The sequence below is a fragment of the Thalassophryne amazonica genome, chromosome 19, assembly GCF_902500255.1.
Source record: "Thalassophryne amazonica chromosome 19, fThaAma1.1, whole genome shotgun sequence".
Classification (NCBI taxonomy): Eukaryota; Metazoa; Chordata; class Actinopteri; order Batrachoidiformes; family Batrachoididae; genus Thalassophryne; species Thalassophryne amazonica.
The window spans coordinates 15,781,056-15,802,135 of record NC_047121.1 but is presented as its reverse complement, the minus strand read 5'-3'; the positions used below and the strand labels follow the sequence as shown (position 1 = coordinate 15,802,135).

At 39.7% G+C, this 21,080-nt stretch overlaps 2 protein-coding genes and 1 long non-coding RNA gene across 3 annotated transcripts in view; 2 read left to right on the top strand and 1 right to left on the bottom strand.

Annotated features, from left to right (window-relative positions):
• The window catches only part of rpia (ribose 5-phosphate isomerase A (ribose 5-phosphate epimerase)), a 31,851-nt gene extending 18,936 nt beyond the window's left edge, over positions 1-12,915 (top strand). Inside the window, exons 3-9 of the mRNA XM_034159881.1 lie at positions 2,001-2,056; positions 3,002-3,061; positions 6,503-6,567; positions 6,648-6,716; positions 8,578-8,719; positions 11,415-11,514; positions 12,238-12,915. Coding sequence (XP_034015772.1) covers positions 2,001-2,056; positions 3,002-3,061; positions 6,503-6,567; positions 6,648-6,716; positions 8,578-8,719; positions 11,415-11,514; positions 12,238-12,335 — 590 coding nt within the window. The 3' untranslated portion in view covers positions 12,336-12,915. The remainder of the gene's footprint in view (positions 1-2,000; positions 2,057-3,001; positions 3,062-6,502; positions 6,568-6,647; positions 6,717-8,577; positions 8,720-11,414; positions 11,515-12,237) is intronic.
• LOC117501072 lies at positions 5,302-15,806 on the bottom strand. Its single transcript, XR_004557923.1, has 3 exons — positions 15,357-15,806; positions 14,904-14,906; positions 5,302-5,312 (listed from the first exon to the last, which is right to left on the bottom strand). It is a non-coding gene; the product is annotated as an uncharacterized LOC117501072 (long non-coding RNA).
• Positions 15,807-16,728: 922 nt separating this feature from the next.
• The window catches only part of eif2ak3 (eukaryotic translation initiation factor 2-alpha kinase 3), a 71,658-nt gene continuing 67,306 nt past the window's right edge, over positions 16,729-21,080 (top strand). The window contains exon 1 of the mRNA XM_034195365.1: positions 16,729-17,176. Coding sequence (XP_034051256.1) covers positions 16,875-17,176 — 302 coding nt within the window. The 5' untranslated portion in view covers positions 16,729-16,874. The remainder of the gene's footprint in view (positions 17,177-21,080) is intronic.

The window sequence follows — 21,080 nt, the reverse complement described above, 5'->3', positions numbered from 1 at the left end:
CAGATTTGTTGTTCTGAATAGTCTGGGAATATTTGATTCAAATTGAAAGAAAATCTGAGACAAAGTGCGTGAAGCTCCTCAAATATTATTTGAATTGACATGGAATGACCCTAAAGAAAATACGTGTTTCGTACCGATTGTTGTGGAAACCGGCCAGATATTGGAAAATATCCGACCGGTAATCAGCCAATCAGTGTGTAGGGTTGCAGCCATATAATAAAACAAATTACATAACTGCAGTCATATAGTATGCAGTGCTGAATTTGCACTACACAGGTTATCGTAACGTGATCAGAACTCGACAATCTCAAATAGTGCAATAGCTGAACAGTACAATACACCCCAGTCAATCATATCAGCATCCTTACAAATTACACACGGATGTAAACAATAAACCATGTAGGTAAATAGTGGTTTCTGCAGCCTTTAACAGCATTAATAAGAATAATTACACATCAACGGGTCTGCCATGACTGACCTGTCAATCAAACACACCGTACTAAGGGCACTCACAAGCACACATTACATTCTTTATAAACAGGCCGCAGGTCTGCCGCGGGAATGGCGCAGACATTACTCAAATGAGCAATACATTTGCATTCAACAATGGCACACACTGGTGCTGCACAATGAAGAGTTCTGGTGAAGGAATGAAGCTAAATTGTTGGTAGTTAACTTCTCTGGCTGGTGTCCTCCCATAATGCAATCCATCGCTATCTTAAAGTGGAAGAGGTAAACATTGCACATCTGCTCTTGAGCTGGATTATTGAGGCATGTAATACAACAAACTTAAACATTGGGAGCCTTCCTAACAGAGGGACCTCTTTTAAAATGTTATGTTTCTTCAGCCATGACAAGGAATCAAAGTATTTTCAGACCTCATTTTCCAAAATCACAACGCTTTATATGTGGATACATTTTTGTCAGGCTGTGTTGATGAATCTGACTGAAACAAACAGGTAAGATTAAGACTTTATATTTACTCCATGTATCAATGGTTTCAATATTTGCAACAGTCTGAACTGTTTGCATGACTGCAGGTTTCAGTTGTTCAGCCAATCAATGGACAGCATCAGTGGACGTATTTCGACTTGAGTAACCCACAAGAAATGTGTGTCAACAATCGCATAACTTACCTAGAGCCTATGGTCCGTGTATGCAGGACGTATCAGCCGTGCACTGACATATCATATGTGAAAAATATTGTGCAAGCCCACAGTTTTTTGAGGTACTCGCCGTATTACGACGTATGTCGGTGTGCTTCAGCATGCAATAATTATGCTGTCTAATCAGTATGTTGATATACCACAACTGTAAGGTGGGATGGATTATAACAATGCTGCAGCCCAGTTTGAAATCTTTCATGAAATGGCCTACAAGGTATGAGGAAGCCGTAGTGCTTATAGGGACATCTTTGAATTGAGGAACGCAGGCGTGTTTTTATACTCTAAGCTTAGCGGTGTGTCGCGTGTCACTTGTGGGTCAGTCAACTGCTTGCTGTTCAAACAAGAAACCCGTCTAATTTTAAGTAAAATATCAAATGACTCAGCTGTATTTAGGTGTCATATAAAACAAATAATGACTGTCTTCTGTTCATGTAAGAAAGAATATTATCATTCGCTGAAAGATGGGATATATCATTCAACTTGGCTGCTCCTCTTTGAGTGGTATGTTCCATCCTTTTTGTGCTCATGAACATTCATTATTTATATGCTATATCAGTTAAATAATCTAAATCCTATGGCTTTGTGTTCTTACTTCTGATTAGATTTTAAATATTTTGTGGTAATTATACAGAAACTAAATTACAAAATTGAATCTCTGGCATTTTTAATTTATAATCTCCTCATGGTCCACCTGTGGTACCTTCACCACTTTTGAGGTGACTGTGGCATTGACTGTGTGCATGTATCGCTTCTTAAAATGTCTATAAATTGCTTTCTTGCCAATGTGACTGAAATTCCAAATCCTTCTGTCTTACCTTGTGCATGCTGTTCCAGCGGAACGAGTGCGTCAGGAAAAGCTCAACATTGTTTGTGTGCCCACTTCGTTCCAGGTATGTTTGCCCATATTAACCTAATCAACACGACAGGGAATTAAATTACATTTAAATGGGAATTAAAACTGATCAAATAATTGCGTGTGTGTGGTGAGGGGGCGGGGGGTAGTTTATCTGTGTTAGTGCATTTGTGAGTGGGTTGTGCGATCTTACCCAAAATGTTGTCAGCTGGTTTATGGCAGAAAGAGACCACACAATACTGAAGGGTGCCTGCTGCTAGAGGCAGTTATTTTAAATGCCATCAGTCTTTCTTGCACCTGAAGTAAAACTACTTTTGTTTTTTCCTGTGATGAATGAAATTGGTGTCCGGCACATCCGAAGTCTGGTCTTGGTAATCAAAGTGCTGAGAGGACCTGTGAAAACCTCTGGCTTATTGTGTTTTTCTGCATTCCCACACAGGGAATATTTCCTAAACTGTCTAATCGAACAGTATTGTTCAGAAGCAGAAAACATGACTTTAGAAATATCCTTGAAATGTGGATGAAAATTTATGTTCCACTTTCAAATAAACTCTCTTAAGTTCTTTGTGGTATGTGCTTTATATTTAGGAATGTCATGTAAGATTGATTGCAGTGCTGTTTCACATCACACGGGGGTGTTAGAAAATGATCAGTGTCATGGTGCTCTGATTATTACATTTTTTTTAAGGTGTCAATTTAATTGACAAGATTGTGAGATTTTAAAGACTCAGTTCAGTACTGAACCAAACCTCCATCATATTCACTGTCCATGCTCCTGCATCTCATCTTTTCTTTTGACAACTTGCACTTTAATGACCTGCAAAGAGCTTGGAAGGAAATGTTAACTCTGAAAATGCCAACGTGAACTGACAAAATAAGTGTGTTTCAGAGTAAATAAGGTGGTACTACATCTGTTCATCTGCTTTCTTTCTCAGTCTTCCTGTTTGTGTTCAGTCGGTTTTCATCTCATTTCCTTTCACAGGCTCGTCAGCTGATTGTGCAGCACAGCCTCTCTCTGTCAGATCTGGACAGGCACCCAGAGGTATGACAAGCTCATTACAAATTAAATGGAAAGCCGTGGAATTGCACAGCCCACAATATGTTGGCTTTCAAGCTCTGTCATCTTCATTTGGAACTTGAATATTTGGCCTGTGCATTTGTCAGACATTAATCATAGTGTTAATTGTTGGGATTTATAAATATTGAGAATGTTTCAAACATGTAGAATCACTCAACAGTGAATGTGGGTATTGATTGAAAAGTGTCAGAGGGCTAATTCTGCCTTTTATCTGATTAAGATTAAGCGACAGTCATTCTATACAGTAAATGCAAATATTACTTAATATGTTCATTGTTGCTGTTGTTTCAACATCGGTTGATTGGTTGAAATTGTTGTGGTACCTTTGCCAAGAAACCATTGAAAGTTGTTGGTGTCCATTCAGCTGCTCCATTTTGTTCTGGGTCGCCGGGGATACAGCCGCATTGGCATTTGGCACGTTTTTTACGCCGGATGCCCTTCCTGACACAACTCCAGTGTAATCTGGAGAAACACACAGCCACTGGTGTTCCAAAGAGGTCTCCCATCCAAGTACTAACCAGGCCCTGCACTGCTTAGCTTCTGAGGTCCGACGGGATCAGGCTTACAGAGAGCAGAACGGCTGCAAACAACCATTGAAAGTGACCTCTGGAAATGGCGGGCAATACTCAGACAGGATTGTCTTGAGGCACAAATCTGTGGAAGTGTACAGAAACATTTCTGCTAGTGAAGGTCCCAATGAGCACAGTAGCCTCCATCATCCATAAGTGGAAGAAGTTTGGATCCACCAAGACTCTTCCAAGAGCTGGCCTCCTGTCTAAACTGAGCGATCAGGGGGAGAAGGGCCCTTAGTCAGGGAGGTGACCAAGAACCCGATAGTCACTCTGTCAGAGCTCCAGCATTCCTCTGTGGAGAGAGGAGAATCTTCCAGAAGGACAGCCATCTCCGCAGCAATCCACCAATCAGACCACTATGGTAGAGTGGCCAGATGGAAGCCACTCCTTAATAAAAGCCACGTCGCACCCTACCTGGATTTTGCCACAATGTACCTGAGAGACTCTCAGACCATGAGAAACAAAATTCTCTGGTCTGATGAGACAAAGATTGAACTCTTCGCCATGAATGCCAGGCATCATGTTTGGAGGAAACCAGGCACCATCCCTACAGTGAAGCATGGTGGTGGCAGCATCATGCTGTGGGGAACTGGTAGATGAGTCAGGCTTGAGGCAAAGATGAATGCAGCAATGCACAGAGATGTACTGGATGAAAACCTGCTCCAGAGCACTCTTAACCTCAGACTGGGATGACTGTTCATTTGACTCAGGACACAGCCAAGATATCAGAGGAGAGGCTTCAAGACAACTGAATGTCCTTGAGTGGCCCAGCCAGAGCCCAGACCTGAATCTGATTAAACATCTCTGGAGAGATCTGAAAATGGCTGTGCACCAACGCTCCCCACCCAACCTTCTGGAGCTTGAGAGGTGCTGCAAAGAGGAATGTACAAAGCTGCCCAAAGATGGGTGCTTGTGGCATCATATTCAAGAAGATTTAAGGATTTAATTGCTGCATCGGCAAAGTGCATCAACAAAATATTTGTTTGTTTTTTTTTTCTTTTTCTCTCTCATACATGTTGCACTTCTTTTGTGACCTGAAAATGTTTCCACCTGTTATTCATACCAAATCACTTCATCCACATGAAACACATATACAGTAAAACTTGCCTAAGCCATCATCATTCACACTCACCAGACAAACGCAAAAGTCCCAATGCTTTTGTATGGTTCTCTGTGTAATATACACCGTATGTAATGGATTTTGTATAATGGATTTTCACAAAACGTCCTGTCCGATTGCAATGCATTTTCATTAAAAAAAAAAAAAAAAAAAACCTCACGTACCGTCAGAGCAGTCTGGACGTTCCCAGTAACAGAGGTACAAAATGAAGTTCAGCACTAACACTCACCAATTCAAGGAAAGTGGGTGCCATATTTCTGTGATTAAAAGCCCGGGCATTTATTTTTTCAAACCGTGCTCAGACACAGGACCTGAAGGAGGCAGGGTGTAAGTCAAGGTGCGTGATTATTAACAAAATGCTGCTTGTTGCCTGCACTGGTATGGTAAGTTTCACACATATCTGGGTGTCAGACCAAACTGCTTTAGAGCAGAGCCCTCTGCATGGCTGCGAACCTGCGGACCAACTAAATTGATGGACACAGCAAAGGGCTGTGATTTCTCATTTTTATGGTTTCACTCCTTCCTCTCCCGTCATATTTTATAAGTTTTCACAATGCGCATGCTGATTATATTTTGATCATGGATCAAATACGTTTGGCAGAAAAGTCCACAAATATGACCAATGTTACAACATGGAGTCAGATGCTCAAATGACCCGCGATTCATGGAAAATTACATGTACCACTCCACAGCACACTTACAAAAAATGAGTGACTCAACTAAATGTAATCTTTTTAATGCACATAATGCCTGACATTTATTTAAGGCAGGTGTTTATTTATTTATTTTTTCATACAAAATTTTGTCCCGGTCATTATATAAGGCAGGTCCTGATTCAACATTTTACTGTATGTTCATATTTTTACCTATGGAGCCAAATTGTCTTTTACACAGTGGTCTAGACAACATTTTCATATGTAATACAAGGGCATAATACTATACTAGTGCATTTCCCATGGGGATCCATGGCCTCTAGGTTGGGTAGTGTTTATACAATAGGTACCTGACATTTTTCAAGGGTGGTAATAAATTATGCAAAATTTCTATAATGATTTGGAGTGGAGTCTGAGTCCATAATGTAATTATCAACATCCATTGTTCACTGTTATGTAATATCAGTAATTTCTCCAAAAATATTCAGTTTTGGCTGCGTTCATCCTTGTCCCAAAATACATAAGCATATCATATGGCAAATGTCAGCTCTCTGCAGTTTGTGATTGAAGTTATACGCACACTCGTATACATGTACATGGAGGCCAGTTGGCTTTTAATATAGAAATGATTTACCGCCCCCTGCTGGAATGGCGTGTGGGTCCAGAGTTTTGTTCACTGTTGTTACCCACTATCCCTAATTTATCCAAATATATTAATCATGTCAGCTTTCTGTTTTTGAGGCGTTCATCTTTGACCCAAAATACATAAGCATACCAAATGGCAAATGTCTCCCCAGTTTCTCTGTGATCAATACGTGCCACACGTACAAAGAGATCACTTGGCTTTTAATATATAGAAGCATTACCTTTTGAAGGGGTATGTTAAAATTGAGAAAATACCCTTGGACCCTGTAGGGTTAAAAAATCAATTTTGGATTTGTTTTAGTAAATTATTACACCCCAGATACCATGCTTACATTTTCAGGAATACTGACAGTCTGCTGTGGTGGTTGCTTTTTTCTGTTAATTTGAAAAGCACTCCTTGTGGTCTGCCTCACAGCTGGATGTGGCAATTGATGGAGCAGATGAAGTGGACTCAGACCTCACACTGATCAAAGGTGGAGGGTGCGTATATTGGAAACGCAGGCAGCAGAATTTCAGCACTGTGTCCTATGTCCAACATTACTTTTGTTGCCATCTTGCAGGGGCTGTTTGACTCAAGAGAAGATTGTAGCTGGTTGTGCAAAACATTTTATTGTCATTGCCGACTACAGGTTTGTGTTTGCTAGTTCAAAAACAGCCAACAGTGGCCGCCAGGACCCTACAATTAGCAATAAGACTTTACAGAAAACTTGATGACTCAGTGTTGAGTGGTTGGGCTGGATATTCATATGGATCCCATTGTGAATGTAGACCATTTTGAATTGAGTAATAAATGAAAAAAAAAAAATCAAATTTTCTAAATGTTGCTTAGTGTAATGTTGATGGAATGAAAAAAGTGGAAAGCGGTAGTGCAGAAGTGCAGCACATAACGCTCGCACAAAACAGCTGTGGTGTGAAATCCAATTGACACCTTTTGCAGCATTAGTGTATGAAAGCACTTTGGGCAAATTGTATCCAACTCTGCTCATATTTCTGGAAATTTACTAATATGAGAAACTGTCATTGCCACCTGGATTGCAATATTTATTGCCAATGATTTGCATCTGTATTCAGTCAGTGAGAACACTGTATTTTGTTCTGTGTTGCATACATTTGGAGCTGATCTTGGATATTTTACTGACTGCGATCCCCACAATCCAATACAATACCCTGACACCAAAACCAAAGTCATGGAATCACTAAAGAAAGTTTGTAGGCTTTATTATTTATTTTGGCTGAAGGATGATTATGCTCATTGCCCAGAGCTGTTATGTGCAACAGACTTCTAATCAAAATCCTCTCAAAATCTCTGTCTGTTAATTCAGGAATTTCCTGCATAGAGAAATTGGTCCACCCTGCCTTCACTGCACATTTTAAATTTGTTTTTGCACAATTGACATCGCATAAAGCCTGACTTTCTACAGAATTAAAATCATCATAGGCAGCATCACTATTCAACATTCCATCCATGAAATTTTAAAAAGAATTCATCAAACTACAACTTTTCTAATTAGTTGGCCATGTTGTCTCCTTAAACTCACATGTATGCGAAAATGGGCCTTAAAATGTAGCTCAAGAAACCCTAAATTATGCCAGTTAGTCAATTAGGAACTTATACAACTAAAGTAAGCCCCTTCAGCTGCTCCCTTGTTGCTCACTCAGGGTCACCACAGCACATCAGAGGTGGGTCTGCATAGTGATTTGTCACAAGTTTTACGCCGGATGCCCTTCTGGATGGCAGCTCCATATTACATGGAGATTGGGCAGGGGTGGGGTTTGAACTGGGAACCTTCCACAGTGGAAACAAGCTCACTTAACTTGGCCACCTCAGAAACTTATACAAGTAGTTCCATAAATTTGTAGAATCTTCTTTCCATGCTGCTGAATGAGGCATTTATCTTGATGCATGGAAACCGTTAACTAGCAATGGCACAATACCACTTTTTTGTGGCTGATATGATCCTGCAGTTTTCACTGTCTTGAAACAGTTAATCTGTTGAATGCAATTGTTTGGCTGTACTTTGCTAATATAGTCATTTTATAAAACTTAAGCTCAAACTATGAAAGAAATTCTCAACTCCCCTAAAGAAAAAAACAAACATCCAGAGCCCACAAGATGACTCAAGTGTGCAATAGAAGGATTGAATGCTCGATATTCAGTCTAGTAATTTTATTAATTTATTGCGTATACTTAATATTGGACAGTACCGATATAAAACATTGGATAGGTGTATGCCTTCTCTTTACCGACTGAACATCTAACATATCTTGTAACTATTATTTTGTGTGTGTGTTTTTAACTTTATCTGGAAATAAAATTTACATTCTACCTTAACACACACTGGTTGATTAAAATGAAATGTGTGCAGTTGGAGAAAATTGAGTTTGCATGTTTTTAGCCAAGCTATATGTACCCCTCTGTCTGCAACTGCCCATGTCTATCTGAAAGGCCTTATGAAAGGTTTGTATGTTCACATTTACTACCCCTCACAGGAAGGACTCACATTCTCTGGGCCAACAGTGGAAAAAGGGTGTTCCTATTGAGGTCATCCCCATGGCTTACGTTCCAATCTCCAGGATGATAACTAAACGCTTTGGAGGGGAGACAAACTTACGAATGGCTGTCAGTAAAGCAGTAAGTGAAGCGGTTGTTCACCTTTGAATCATTTATTATTATATGTGTTGCAGAGTGTCTGGATTTGTGATGGTCCTGAATCAAGATTAATATCCAGACTTTCAATTCCTTCCTGGTTTTGGCCAACGGAAGCATATCTGTATGTAGTGAAAGTGTCAAACTTGAGCCAGTTCACTTTTCTTGGGAGTGACACTTGTATCTGTGGGCCTTTGATCTTTTGAGGAGCTTGAGTTTTGAGACTGCTGGACTGATCTGTCTGGCAATGCCAAAAAAAAACCTTTGCAGGAAAATGACGGTCCAGGTTGTTGGGATGTGGTGCTTCCTGTCTTACTGTATGGTTGGGAGACTCTCTTGCAAACCACTAACCTAAGGTAATGATTGTCCTTGGTAGTAGGTGTCTTTGGATGATCAATCCTTGGCTGCCACTAGAATGACTTTGTCAAGTGAGCAGTTGCTTAGGGAGGCTCAGATGATTAACACTTGCATTGTGAAGGAATCTCAGTTGTAGTGCAGCAGATAACTGAAACAATCCTTCACTTGGTGATGCAAGCATCAGATTTGACATGAATGTTCTTCATAAATCAGTGTTTGAGAAAAAAGTGCTGGCCACTTGAAAATCCAATATGGCGGCTAGGTAGGGGTCAATGAAGAATTGCATAGGGGTCAAAATCTAAAAATGCTCCAATCATATTGAAAGCTATACCACATTATGTGTCTGGTCACAAAGATTGCAAAAAGGTATAGTTTGGATGATCGATGACTGAATGTTATGGGGTAAAAACAGCAAGAATGGTGACAAAGGTCAGTTTCAGTTTATACAGGGGTCAAAAGTTAAAGTTTCCCCAGTTTCGGTAAAACGTGCAAATTATTGATTGAACTAATAGGATTAATAAATGGAATAGTTTTTACTATGTTGAATGCTTGGTTTGCAAAGTAAATGTCAGTGTCGACGTCCACTGGATTCTGTGGCATGTGACAGGTGTTACCCTGTAACGTCACAACTGAGCATGACACATGGTGCAAACTATTCCTTTTTGAAACCCTATTAACTCAACCAATAATTTGCACCATGTTTTACCAAAACTGGGGCAACTTTAACTTTTGACCCCTGTACAAACTGATACTGACCTTTGTCACCATTCTTGCTGTTTTTACTCCAGAACATTCAGTCGTAGATAGTCCAGACTATACCTTTTTGCAATCTTTGTGACCAGACACATAATGTGGTATAGCTTTCTATATGATTGGAGCATTTTTAGATTTTGACCCCTGTGTAATTCTTCATTGACCCCTACCTGGCCGCCATATTGGATTTTCAAGTGGCCAGCACTTTCTTCTCAAACACTGATTTATGAAGAACATTCATGTCAAATCTGATACTTGCGTCACCAAGTGAACAATTCTGGCAAGAAATAATGCTTATCTGCTTCACTATTCTGACATTTTGGCCATGTGGCACATTTCTCCAGCACACAGGTGTAGAGAAGCACAGCAGCTGGAGAAAGACAAGGTGACACCCGCATTTCAGCTGGCAATGGCAGATAGATGGTTGTCTGCCTGGGTGGTTCTGTAGTATGCTGGATGCCGATGTAGAAGGCAGAGCATGTCTAGGAACTACTTGTGTCCCTGTGGTTGATGATGTTGAGAAAGCCTTTGTGTATTCCTTTGAAACTTGGTACCCAAGGTCACCTCCTTAAAGACCTTGAGCGAGTTCAGCATTGAGTATGTTTTGTTTGCAATTGTGGCTACTAGAGGACCGGTCTCTGAAATCTTTGATATGTGATATCTTGACAAACACTTTGAAACTTGGTACACAAGATGACCTCAAAGACTTTGGACAACTTCAGTGTTGGGTATGTGTTGAATTTTATTGTGGCCATCATGGGAGTCTGAAAACTAGTATACCCAATATTATCATCACTTACTGAGGCGTTGCTGGGCCGGTAGCATAGATTTTCATTTGTTACCTGTCAATACCTGCCCGCAGTAGCGGGCGGGTATCCCATTACCTGCCCGCTGTGCATAAAGTGATGACGTCATAACATGCGCAACCCAAGAACTGTCTGCAGATGATAACATGAAAAGGTGAGAAGTGTGTGTTGGTCCCAGTGATTTTATTATGGATAGTACGACAATGAACAGCAGCAAAAGCAGCCAGCTTGATGAGGACGCCCTGCCGAATTTGCTGGGTGTTGTGTGTTTTGAAATGACATTAAATATTGTTAATGTCACTCCACATGTTGTGTATCTCAGTAAGTGATAATAATGCAAATAACATGCAGTTGTCATGCGGTATGCATTTTCTGTGGCCCTCTGTCCATGCCCAGTCGCCCAAAATGACAGATATTCGCCCTCGTCTAACTCAGGTGAATATCAGAGATTTACGTTCCTGCTTGATTTTATTTATTGTGTGTGCGTGCGATTACAGATTGAGCAGAGTTTGTATGTGCAAGTTTGTGCTTCTCTGCATATTAAAAATGATTTCAACAATTTTAAAATCACCCTTCCTAAAGTACCAGAGCAACTAAACGATGAATCATAATTTGTGTCATTGTTTTCTGGCCTGCAGTTCGTTGTCCATTGACATTCTGGACACTTAATCTTTCTTTTTTGCTTTGCTGGCTTTCTTGTGGCTGTGTCCAGTTCATTCTTTGAGTTTGCTTTTAAAGGGACTTGTGTTGTGTTTGGCTCTCAGGGTCCTGTGGTCACTGACAATACCAACTTCATCCTTGACTGGAAGTTTGAAAGTGTTCAGAACTGGAAGGAGGTCAACCCTGCAATCAAGATGATTCCAGGTAAGCAGTTGATTACTGGCAGCTTTTGGTTTATGAAGCCAGATTTGAACAATAGTTTTCATTGATTAAAAATGTATATATCTTAAACGGTAACACTGCTGTATTATTATTTTCAATTTTTTTTTTTTTTCATGGTGTGTAGACTATTTTCATCTTAATGTAGGGCAAGGAAAATTATTTGTACTCATAGAGGATGGTGGCTTGTTTGAGGCGTGAGTTATTTGTTTGTGGATCAGCGGTGAGAATGTCTCAAAATTACGTAGCTGAACAAAGAGATGAATGCGTGTGATCCACAAATGCTGAATCACACTTCACAAACTGAATTTTCAGTTTTGTAAATGCATTTTTTGTTTTGTTTTGTTTTTTTTGTTTGTTTTTTTTTACAAACAAAAAAATTAAACACTTGCAAAAATATATTTATTTATAAAAACCAATACACAAGTTACAAATCAGAAATTTGTTTGTGAATTGCAAAACGTGTGCAACTTGAGGACTATATTTGTAGATCACCCTGCATTTGCAGGTATTGAGACAAATTTAACCCCATAATTGTCTCATTTAATTGTCAGTTTGAACAAACACATCTGCCTACACAAGGAAAGTGGAAACACTGTTTGTGTTTTGGCTGTAAAGAAATTTCAAGTGGCAGTTTATAAATATTGACACTGGTATTTCTCAACCTGGATGTAGCAGCTTTTGTCCAACAAAAAATGTCTCTCTCAGGTGTGGTGGAGACGGGGCTCTTTGTCGACATGGCTGAAATCGCCTACTTTGGGATGGAGGATGGATCTGTGCAGATTCGGAGTGCTCCTATCAGCTGAGAAGATTTTACCATGTTCATGGTCTTTTTCTCCTCTGAATTGACCTCACTTTTCTCTCAAAGTGTACATGATCTTCACCCAATGTCAGACTATTTTCAAAGATTACCATCTCCCACAGAATTGGAAAAATTTGCAGCAGGGAGCTTGTCACATATCACAAAAATCAAATGACTCTGCATCACTTCTTTCTTATTTTGTATGTGGTGCCTCTTATTTTTAGTGCTCAAGTGCCGGATGAGAAAGGGCAGGTGCACTATTTTCCATTGGTTCTTTTGTCTTGTCAGACTTTTTTTTCATGTTTTGAATATTTTAATGCTTGTTTCTTACCCAATGAGGTGAATTTTGCTGCAGAATGAAGATAGTGTGCCTTGACATGAGTTTGTCATGTTAAAATGCTTCCAAAGCTGTACTTGAGATAAATTCTTAATCAGTTTTCTCTATTGTTGTTAACATGTTCAGAAATCAACTGAGATATTGTTGCAACAAGAAGGCTGATGTGCCTCAAAACTTAGATTGTTGCATGAAGCACCAAGAGGGTGCAGAGCTTTGTTTAAACTACTCATTTCAGTAAGTGCTTTCAGCAAAAAAAAAAAAAAAGTCAAAGGGATTCAAGGAGAGGAGCTCACTGATGATGCCTGCTTGTATTGACCTTTACATGGTTGATCATTCAACCACACCTTGGTGGCCTTTGGAGAAGTAATTGTTTTTTTGTTTTTGTTTTTTTTAAACCACATTTTTATATATATATATATATATATATGTCCCAAGTGGTTAGTGCGGTTGTTTTCAGAGCAGAGATTCCCAGTTCAAGACCACCCCTGCCAAATTTTCATGTGATGTGGAGTTGCAGCTTACAACTTATGCCAAATCAACATGTGTACCAAGTCTGTAACCTCAAAAGAAAAAGGGAGAACCTGAAAGTACATACTATAACACATAAATTTATAGACTTTCCATCTGAACTAACAGATTTTCTTCTTTTTTGGGGGGGGGGGGGTACCTTTATACACCTCATACTATGGGTCATAAAGCTCTTTGGAGTGAAAACCAGATAGTAGACTTGTAGCTGGATAGCAGTCATGACTTCTTCAGTCACTGTTACAAGTGAAGTAGGGGCTTGTTGTGTAATGCCAGCTGGAGGTGAAGATGAGTAGCTAACTTTATAATTGGTAGATTTTAAAATATCTACAGTTAATTACCTAAACATGCACATTCACACCACATGGAAGCCACAACCCAACACTTTTGTTTTTGCCTGTTCAGAGTTGACAATAAGTGGTTTACTTGGTTCTTATTGTGCCATTCCGTGACCTTAGCAGTTGTACTATTGTAGTGGTGTTTGCATTCCAAGTGAATGTTTATTTTTGTCCTAAAAGCAAAGATGACCCCCAAAACAGCTTAAAAACCAAGCATAAGATTAAAACTATTGAACTTATCCTTTAAATGGTAAATGGACTGCATTTATATAGCACTTTTCCATCCGCATCAGACGCTCAAAGCGCTTTACAATTATGCCCCACATTCACCTATTAACACAAACACACTCGCACACCAATGTCAGGGTGCTGCAATGCAAGTGTTTACTACACACCGGGAGCAATTAGGATCTTTTCCAAGGGCCCTTAGTGATTGTCTGGTCAGGCTGGGATTTGAACTGAAGATCCTCTGGTCTCAAGCCCAACGCTTAACCACTAGATCATCACTTCTCTCTTCCTCCTTTAAGCCTGAAATGCAGAGTGTAGTGCTTGGATGCGTTTGTCTGTAGTCACCGACCGTCCCGACGCCACCAAGAAGAGGATCGTCTTAGCTTCAGGACATTTCCCTTTTTGCCTTCCCTCTGAAGGGTTTGAGCTGACTTATGTCCTTTGATCATATTGTATGAAAAACAGAAAAAAGGGGAAATTTCACACTTTTATAGTTATCTTTACAATGAAAGTGTGTTGAGAAATTTGTTCTAGTAGTCTATAATGACTTTTTCACCTTTTTTCAGCATCATTATATGCAAATATTGCTGTTTTGTGCTTGTCCCACACCCAGACTTTTGATCTTCAATGTAAAAATGAATGGTAAAGAAACGTTTTTTCTAATGTTTTAAAAAATATCCCTGAATAAAATATCAGTAAAATAATCAAAACATAATTGGGGTATTCAATGTCATACAACTGTTGTGATTTTTTTTAAACAAAATGTAGTTGTCCCACACTACTGCCATAATTTCCACCACAACACTGTAATGTCCCTTTAAACAGTTTGTATGAAAGATTGATTGGGTAGTTTCTATGGAGATAAACAGTGACATCAGAGCACATGTATATAGGGCCAAATCACAACAAACAGTTGCCCCAAGGCGCTTGTAAGGCAATGGTGTGGTGGAAATTACATTTACAAGGCCAATAGTGCCCGTAGTTAAAGAATCACCCAGAAATCTCTTTAGTCTACAGAGCTGATTTTCAAAATGTTGCTGAACTCATCTGAAGCTCATGGTTCAGTACTGAAGAGGCAGAACATCTCATCTTGGTCATTGTCCCACAGTGTAACAGCAACAACAACCTTCATTTGTTTACTTACTGTCTTGTTGTGGGTATGGGAAAAGTGCTCCTTTTTTTTTTTTTTTTTCTTTGTCATTCAAGGTTAATTCCAGGTTGCAGTGCCTTAAACACTTTATATGTTTATTTTGTCAATCTGTTGCAGTATGAGAAGGTGGACAAAGTGATGCTTTGTACTTTTGAAACTACTCACTACTTCTGGGAGGGTTCTGTGCACATCTGCATTCAGGAAAAGGAAAAAAAAAAAGCTCCCTTCCAAAAGCTACTTCCCCTTATAACTAGGTTGGTGTTTAATTATTTCAAAATGTATGAAACAAATCTATAAACTTGAACAGTATTTGTGTATTCAGACAACTTTGTGCACTTAAGCTTCCATTGTGGTCCAGGTCAAATTCTGCAGTGGTCCACCTTCTCAATACGGTGTGGAATGCATGTAGCTTTGAGTCTCAAATGGATGTTGCAGGTTCAACCTTACATCCTTTGTTCAAGAACTAATTGGTGCCCCCAAAACCCAGTTTTCAACCTCAAGGTATTGTTGATAGGGTCCACATGGACTTTCTGCTCCATAACAATGTAGCAACATTGAACTCTGATTTGGGTCCCCAACAAGCCACTTTGGCAGAGTTACTTGTAAATTCTGATGCTGCTGGTATAAATCAAACAATGCAGTGGCCACATCAAAATCTGTAACTGAGAATATCTGGAACAGCTTGGGTCATGTTAAATTATCTTTGTACACACACACTTTGTTAGCAGTATGTCTGATTTATGATTTTACTGTGAAGGTACTAAGTTTTCAACAAACATAAAGGGCCAGAAAAACCCAGTGTGTCTCCTTGCCTTATTTCTGATGTGGTGAGAAGTCCTGATTGAGTTTGAAATTTGTATTTTAATCTTTGTCTATTGTAAATACATGTCCAATACAGATACAAATACAAATCTATCCACTAAAAAAAACTGAGCTTGCCTTCATTTCAGAATTGTACTTGATAGTGTGTGTGTGTGTGTGTGTGTGTGTGTGCGTATATGTATATATATATATATATGTATGTATGTATGTATGTGTATAGTATGTCGTACAATCTCTATGTCCACGTGGGGGCGCTAGACGTTATTTCTGTAATATCCTACTGTAAACATGGCACACTGTAAGACGGACATGTTATGACATTAGGTCTAAAACTCTCACACAATGCTGCAGGTTAAATTTTTTGTGTGTGTGTGAGACTTTATTTGTATTAATCCTTTCACGTTCTGTAAATGCGGATGTGTTTCTTTACGTTAACTCGTGACTTGATAAACCGCACCTTCGCTGGGGCCACGTTGAAGTTTTCATGTCAGCTGTTGTGCGCTTGACAACTGAAACATCCAATCGCTTTGGGGAATTTAGTCCGCGGGGTAAGCAAACTAGCCAATCGTATTGCTGCTCCTTTACTTTCTTCCGCATTGGACGGACGTCATTACTCCCAACCAATCGCGTTTCTTCCACTGGAATCGCTATCGGGTAATGTTTTACGTCACGCTGCACCGTGCGCATGCGCTCTGGCTGACAGCTAGCCAAGCCAATCGGGTGCACTGTTTAGAGGGGTTGGTCCGTGAGGACACCGCCCCTTTGATTGACGGTCGCATAGCGCAATCGGATTATGCTTAGTATGCAGGTACATATGATTGGCAAAAAACTGTGCAATGAGACGCGTTATGTAAAAAGTGAAGGCGCGCGAGGACTGTGCTATCCAATCCCTGAGTAGAAACGGGGCGGGACTTATCGTTACTAAGGCAAATGCGAGCAGCGAGTATAAAGGGAATATCAAGCTCTCTTCAGCGCTGTTTATGTTTACTTTAAATAACCGTGTAAGGAGCACCATTTTAGAAGATAAGGCATTTTCCTTGGTACTGCCGCACTTTATTGCACCGTTTGTTTGCTTTTTATGTTAAGACTTACATGGCCAGTGGCATGTAAATCTCATAATTCACTAATGTGCCAGTCTCACAAATGGAAAGCGGGCTTCACTTTGGAAACGTGAGCATTTCCCTGGTGCTCCTGCTGCTGCTCAAAGTGCTGCTCGGACTCGGGACTTCGCACAGTCAAAGCTTCGTTGTCGGGGGGGAGCAGCGGTCCGCCGCTCGGGGTTCGCGGTCGTCCTGGGAGGGCGATGGAGTGATGGAGCGCGGTTTGGAGAACGTCGGCGCCCCGGTCAGCGGAGCGGATGTCACCGTGGAGGACGACGACAACGGGCCGGCGGGGGAGAACGAGGAGCCGGATGGAGTACACGACGGGAGCGTGCGAACAACACGGTACTTTAAGAAAACTCACCTGCTTCAAAAGTTTCACACCATGGACGACTATTGGTAGCTTAATAAGGAGGAACAAAGTGCTGATTTTCCAGCAGACCTGTACCAGCTAGCAGTTAGCTAATAACTTCTGAACCGTGCTTCCCTGATTTGGAAATGTAAGTAATTCAACTGCTTAATACGACTCCAGTGGTTTCATATAAGACAAAAATAAAACATTATTGGAACTGTCAAAGTAATAAAGTGCAGTTACTGAAGTGTATTAACCAATTTGCTGCGAGTCCGATAAAGTGCGCTGATGTTGCGTTACTCGCTTTTAAAAACAAGCTATATGTAGGAGTACACTAAACTGCTTTAACTACATTTAGCGTTGGTAAAGTTCTCTTAAGTAGACTAAAAATGTCGAAACTTCAGTTCCGTTGCCTCAAGTTCCGCAACTATTCTCAGTTGTGTGTGTGTGTATGTGTGTGCGCGGTTGCACATGTATAATCTGTACACTAATTGTAAAGCTGAACTGCACACTTACAAGTACATTTGAAAATATTTTTAATGGTAAAATAAAAACATTTATAATACGGATCAGAACTCTTGTTAGCTCAGGCCAGCTTTGCATAATGCAGTGTTGTCATTTTGCAGGACCAGTGAGTTAAAAAGATGCTTTTAATTTTAATTAGCATACGGTAATTAATATATTACTTGAAAGACAGTGCTGTTAATCATTTAACAACATAAATAGCATCTTCTCATAATCCACTTCTTAACGCTTTATTCCAGCAGACAGATTGTGTCTAAGATGAGAGAAGGAAAATTTAAATAAATGTTTGATATAGCAATGAACTCAAATTATGTTAGTGGTATTTTTGGCTTAGCATTTCCGATGCTTTGTGGGAGCTGTTCTTTAACAGTGGAAACTAGAAATCACACATGCATCATATCATTCACAGCTCCTCTGCTGCCTGTGAGAAGTTTTCTGTTCCATTCAGACTGCAACTTTAACTCATCCTTGTCAAGTTTTTAAATCTTGTGCTGTCACCCAAAGTCAGATGCAGCACGTCTTGACGCAGTGGGTAGGGCAGTGACTTTTGCCCTCCTTGATAAACCATAGGTTTAAGGACCCACCTTAGATATTTGGTGCAGTGTGTTGTTCTTTATTGTTATTCCCTGCCCCCCCCCCCCCCCCCCCATCCACGGTTAATACTTTCAAATTTCTCTTATCTTTTCTTTGTTGATTGACATCTCATCAAGTCTTTCAATTATTCTTAGTATCATTTTTGAACATGCCTTTTGAAGATAAGAATTGGATCATACTCGCTGATAAAAAGATTAAAGCACAGACTAACCACTGTTGGAGTCAAACCCTTACATGTTTTTTGTGCTGTAAATTGATTTAATGTTCAAAGTGGCACTTGCTATATCTAATAAATCAGTTCATAGCTTCAGGTGTGGATGCGCACTGGGTGAAGTCGAGCTCATAAATGACAATCCAATTTATTTATATCGCTCCAAATCGCAGCGTAAGTAGCCCAAAGGTGCTTCCCAAGGGCAAAGTATTACCTTACACACTCTGAGCACAGAGTTCAGCATTTAAAATGATTTTCCTTGATCAAATTGTAGGTTGTGGAATCAAAATTCAACCAATTTTCCATAGGTCGCACAAGCTTAACTAATTAAACACACTTTTGATGCTATTTTCAGATATGCCATGTCATTTAAATCCAGTCTGATCACAATGGAGAACTGAGTTTGAGACAGAAACTGAGGCACATGGTTGTTGACAAGGAATAAGTATGATGAGCTGTTTCTTATCATGCAGTGTGTGAAACAGGAAAAAAAATTAAGGAAAATAAATGCTGTGTCCATCACTGTACAAAGATGTCCAGTCCACAATTTTATGATGAAATTGATAGAAAATGGGCCTGTTTAAAGGGTAGCATATCACAAAAGACTCTTAACGAGTACATAGCTTCTGACAGGCTGGAGGACAATATCAAGAGAAAGTTATTTGCAAAACGTTTTGTTGTGAGAGAAGGTGGGTGTTCCTTTGCCACTCATTTTAGCTGCTGCAGAAAAGCTTCTGCTGGTCTCACTGTTTGCTTTTACTGTATACGTGCATCTGTATCTGCCACAACACTTTATTTTCCTCTCTGGTTGCAACTGGCTCTTGTTTTGTCTCATCTTTTTTTTCTATGTGTATCACAGTTGTTACTGGGATGGATGTCCCAAGTCCTTTTGTTCATTTGTACAAGTTTACCCAATTTAACAATAACTTACTGATAGGTGAATGCCAACAAACTGTGAGTTAACAAAGTTGTTTAAGATACACATAAAGCTATGTGTGTGTTGGGGGGGATTTCACATAGAAAACCAGTCTGTAAAACAACTACAGCTAAGATGTAAAAGGTGAGAAATGGAATATTGAATCGTGAAGAGGTTGTTGATTGGGAAATGCTGAGGTTGAGTAATTTATTCTAGAAATGCTTTGTTTATAAGTCATATAATTTTTACAAAAAGGGTTTATCTGCAAGAACAAGACCTGTAATTCCACTCTTTTTTTTATGTCTTTTTCATGTTGTTTCATCTCACACCCTTGCATGTTCATGCACTTGTGTTCATACATGTTTTTTTTATGTTACCCCCACAAGTACATAGTCCAGCCTCTGCTAAGTTTCCAACCAGCTGTCAGGATGGCCAAATGTCAAAGGAATTTAAATGTGAGGGTCTATTTATTCAGATGGCTAATTTAAACAATAAAAAGGCCAGAAAGCAAATCTGCAATCAGTGTTTTAAGCTTTTGCATAAGATAACATTTCAGTCAGAACCTGTTACTGATTGTTCATTTTTACCCGAGGCCAAAATATGGCCATCGGGTATTGCGAAGACTTTGCGTCTGTCTGTCCGTCTGTGCTCAGTATTAAGTCCAGTCCTATTACTGCCAGAGTCTTCAAATTCACAGGGACCATTCTTGGGACACAGACCTTGAACAAGTTCAAAGATGGCAAACCATGACTATTATAAGGGGTCAAAAGGTCACATTCTTTCTTCACACTGTTTCATTGATTACATGCTCAAACGGCTGAGGGTATTTTAGCATTGCATTTAATTATTTTAAAGCATGAGTGTTTTTTGTTTTGTTTTTTTACATCCAGTAGGTTTTCCCACCAAGTCTTGGAGAAAGTAACCATCATGATTAAGAAATAATGGTAATAAAAATAAAGAAAATAACAGTTATGGCAAAATATGAAACTCTGAACTAAAAACCTTTATGGAAAGATATCAGATACCAGTTGTAGTTCCTATGCTAGTTGGGCTAGTCACTGGAGAAAGCTTCAGTGACTCCATCAAGTCTTCACTTGCAGTTGCTACATTTTCCACCCACAGTCAAACAGACTATAGGCTAGCTCCTCCTCTGTTTGATGATGGTGATAATATCTACACAGTTTTGTTTTAACTTGGGTGTGGGGGGACTTATTACATGGAGGGAGGGCGTGACCTTCATAACAGCAAATTAAAACCAGTTAAGGCACTTTTCACTCATGCATGGCATTATTGGTAAAGTCCCTGATTTGGGAATATCCTGACTCTCCCTGGTAGATTTTAGACTGTTTACTTGCAGTGATTTATTTTATTTTTTTTAACAGAACACTTCAAACAAACCAAAACATATTTCAAGCAGACAGCTTGAAAACTCTTCTGTAGTCAGACATCAACATTTTTTTTTTTAAGTTTCTGTCAGTTACAGTTGCTTCTCATTCCGTTCTCTTCCCACCTCCTTATCCTGTATTCTATAAATATTCTAGATGTTCACTTTGATCCGGCCTTCGGTTTACGATGTGAGTTGTTGTTGTCACTTGACGGCTGTCGCCTACATATTATGTCTCACTCCGGAGACACTTGTGTTTACACCTGT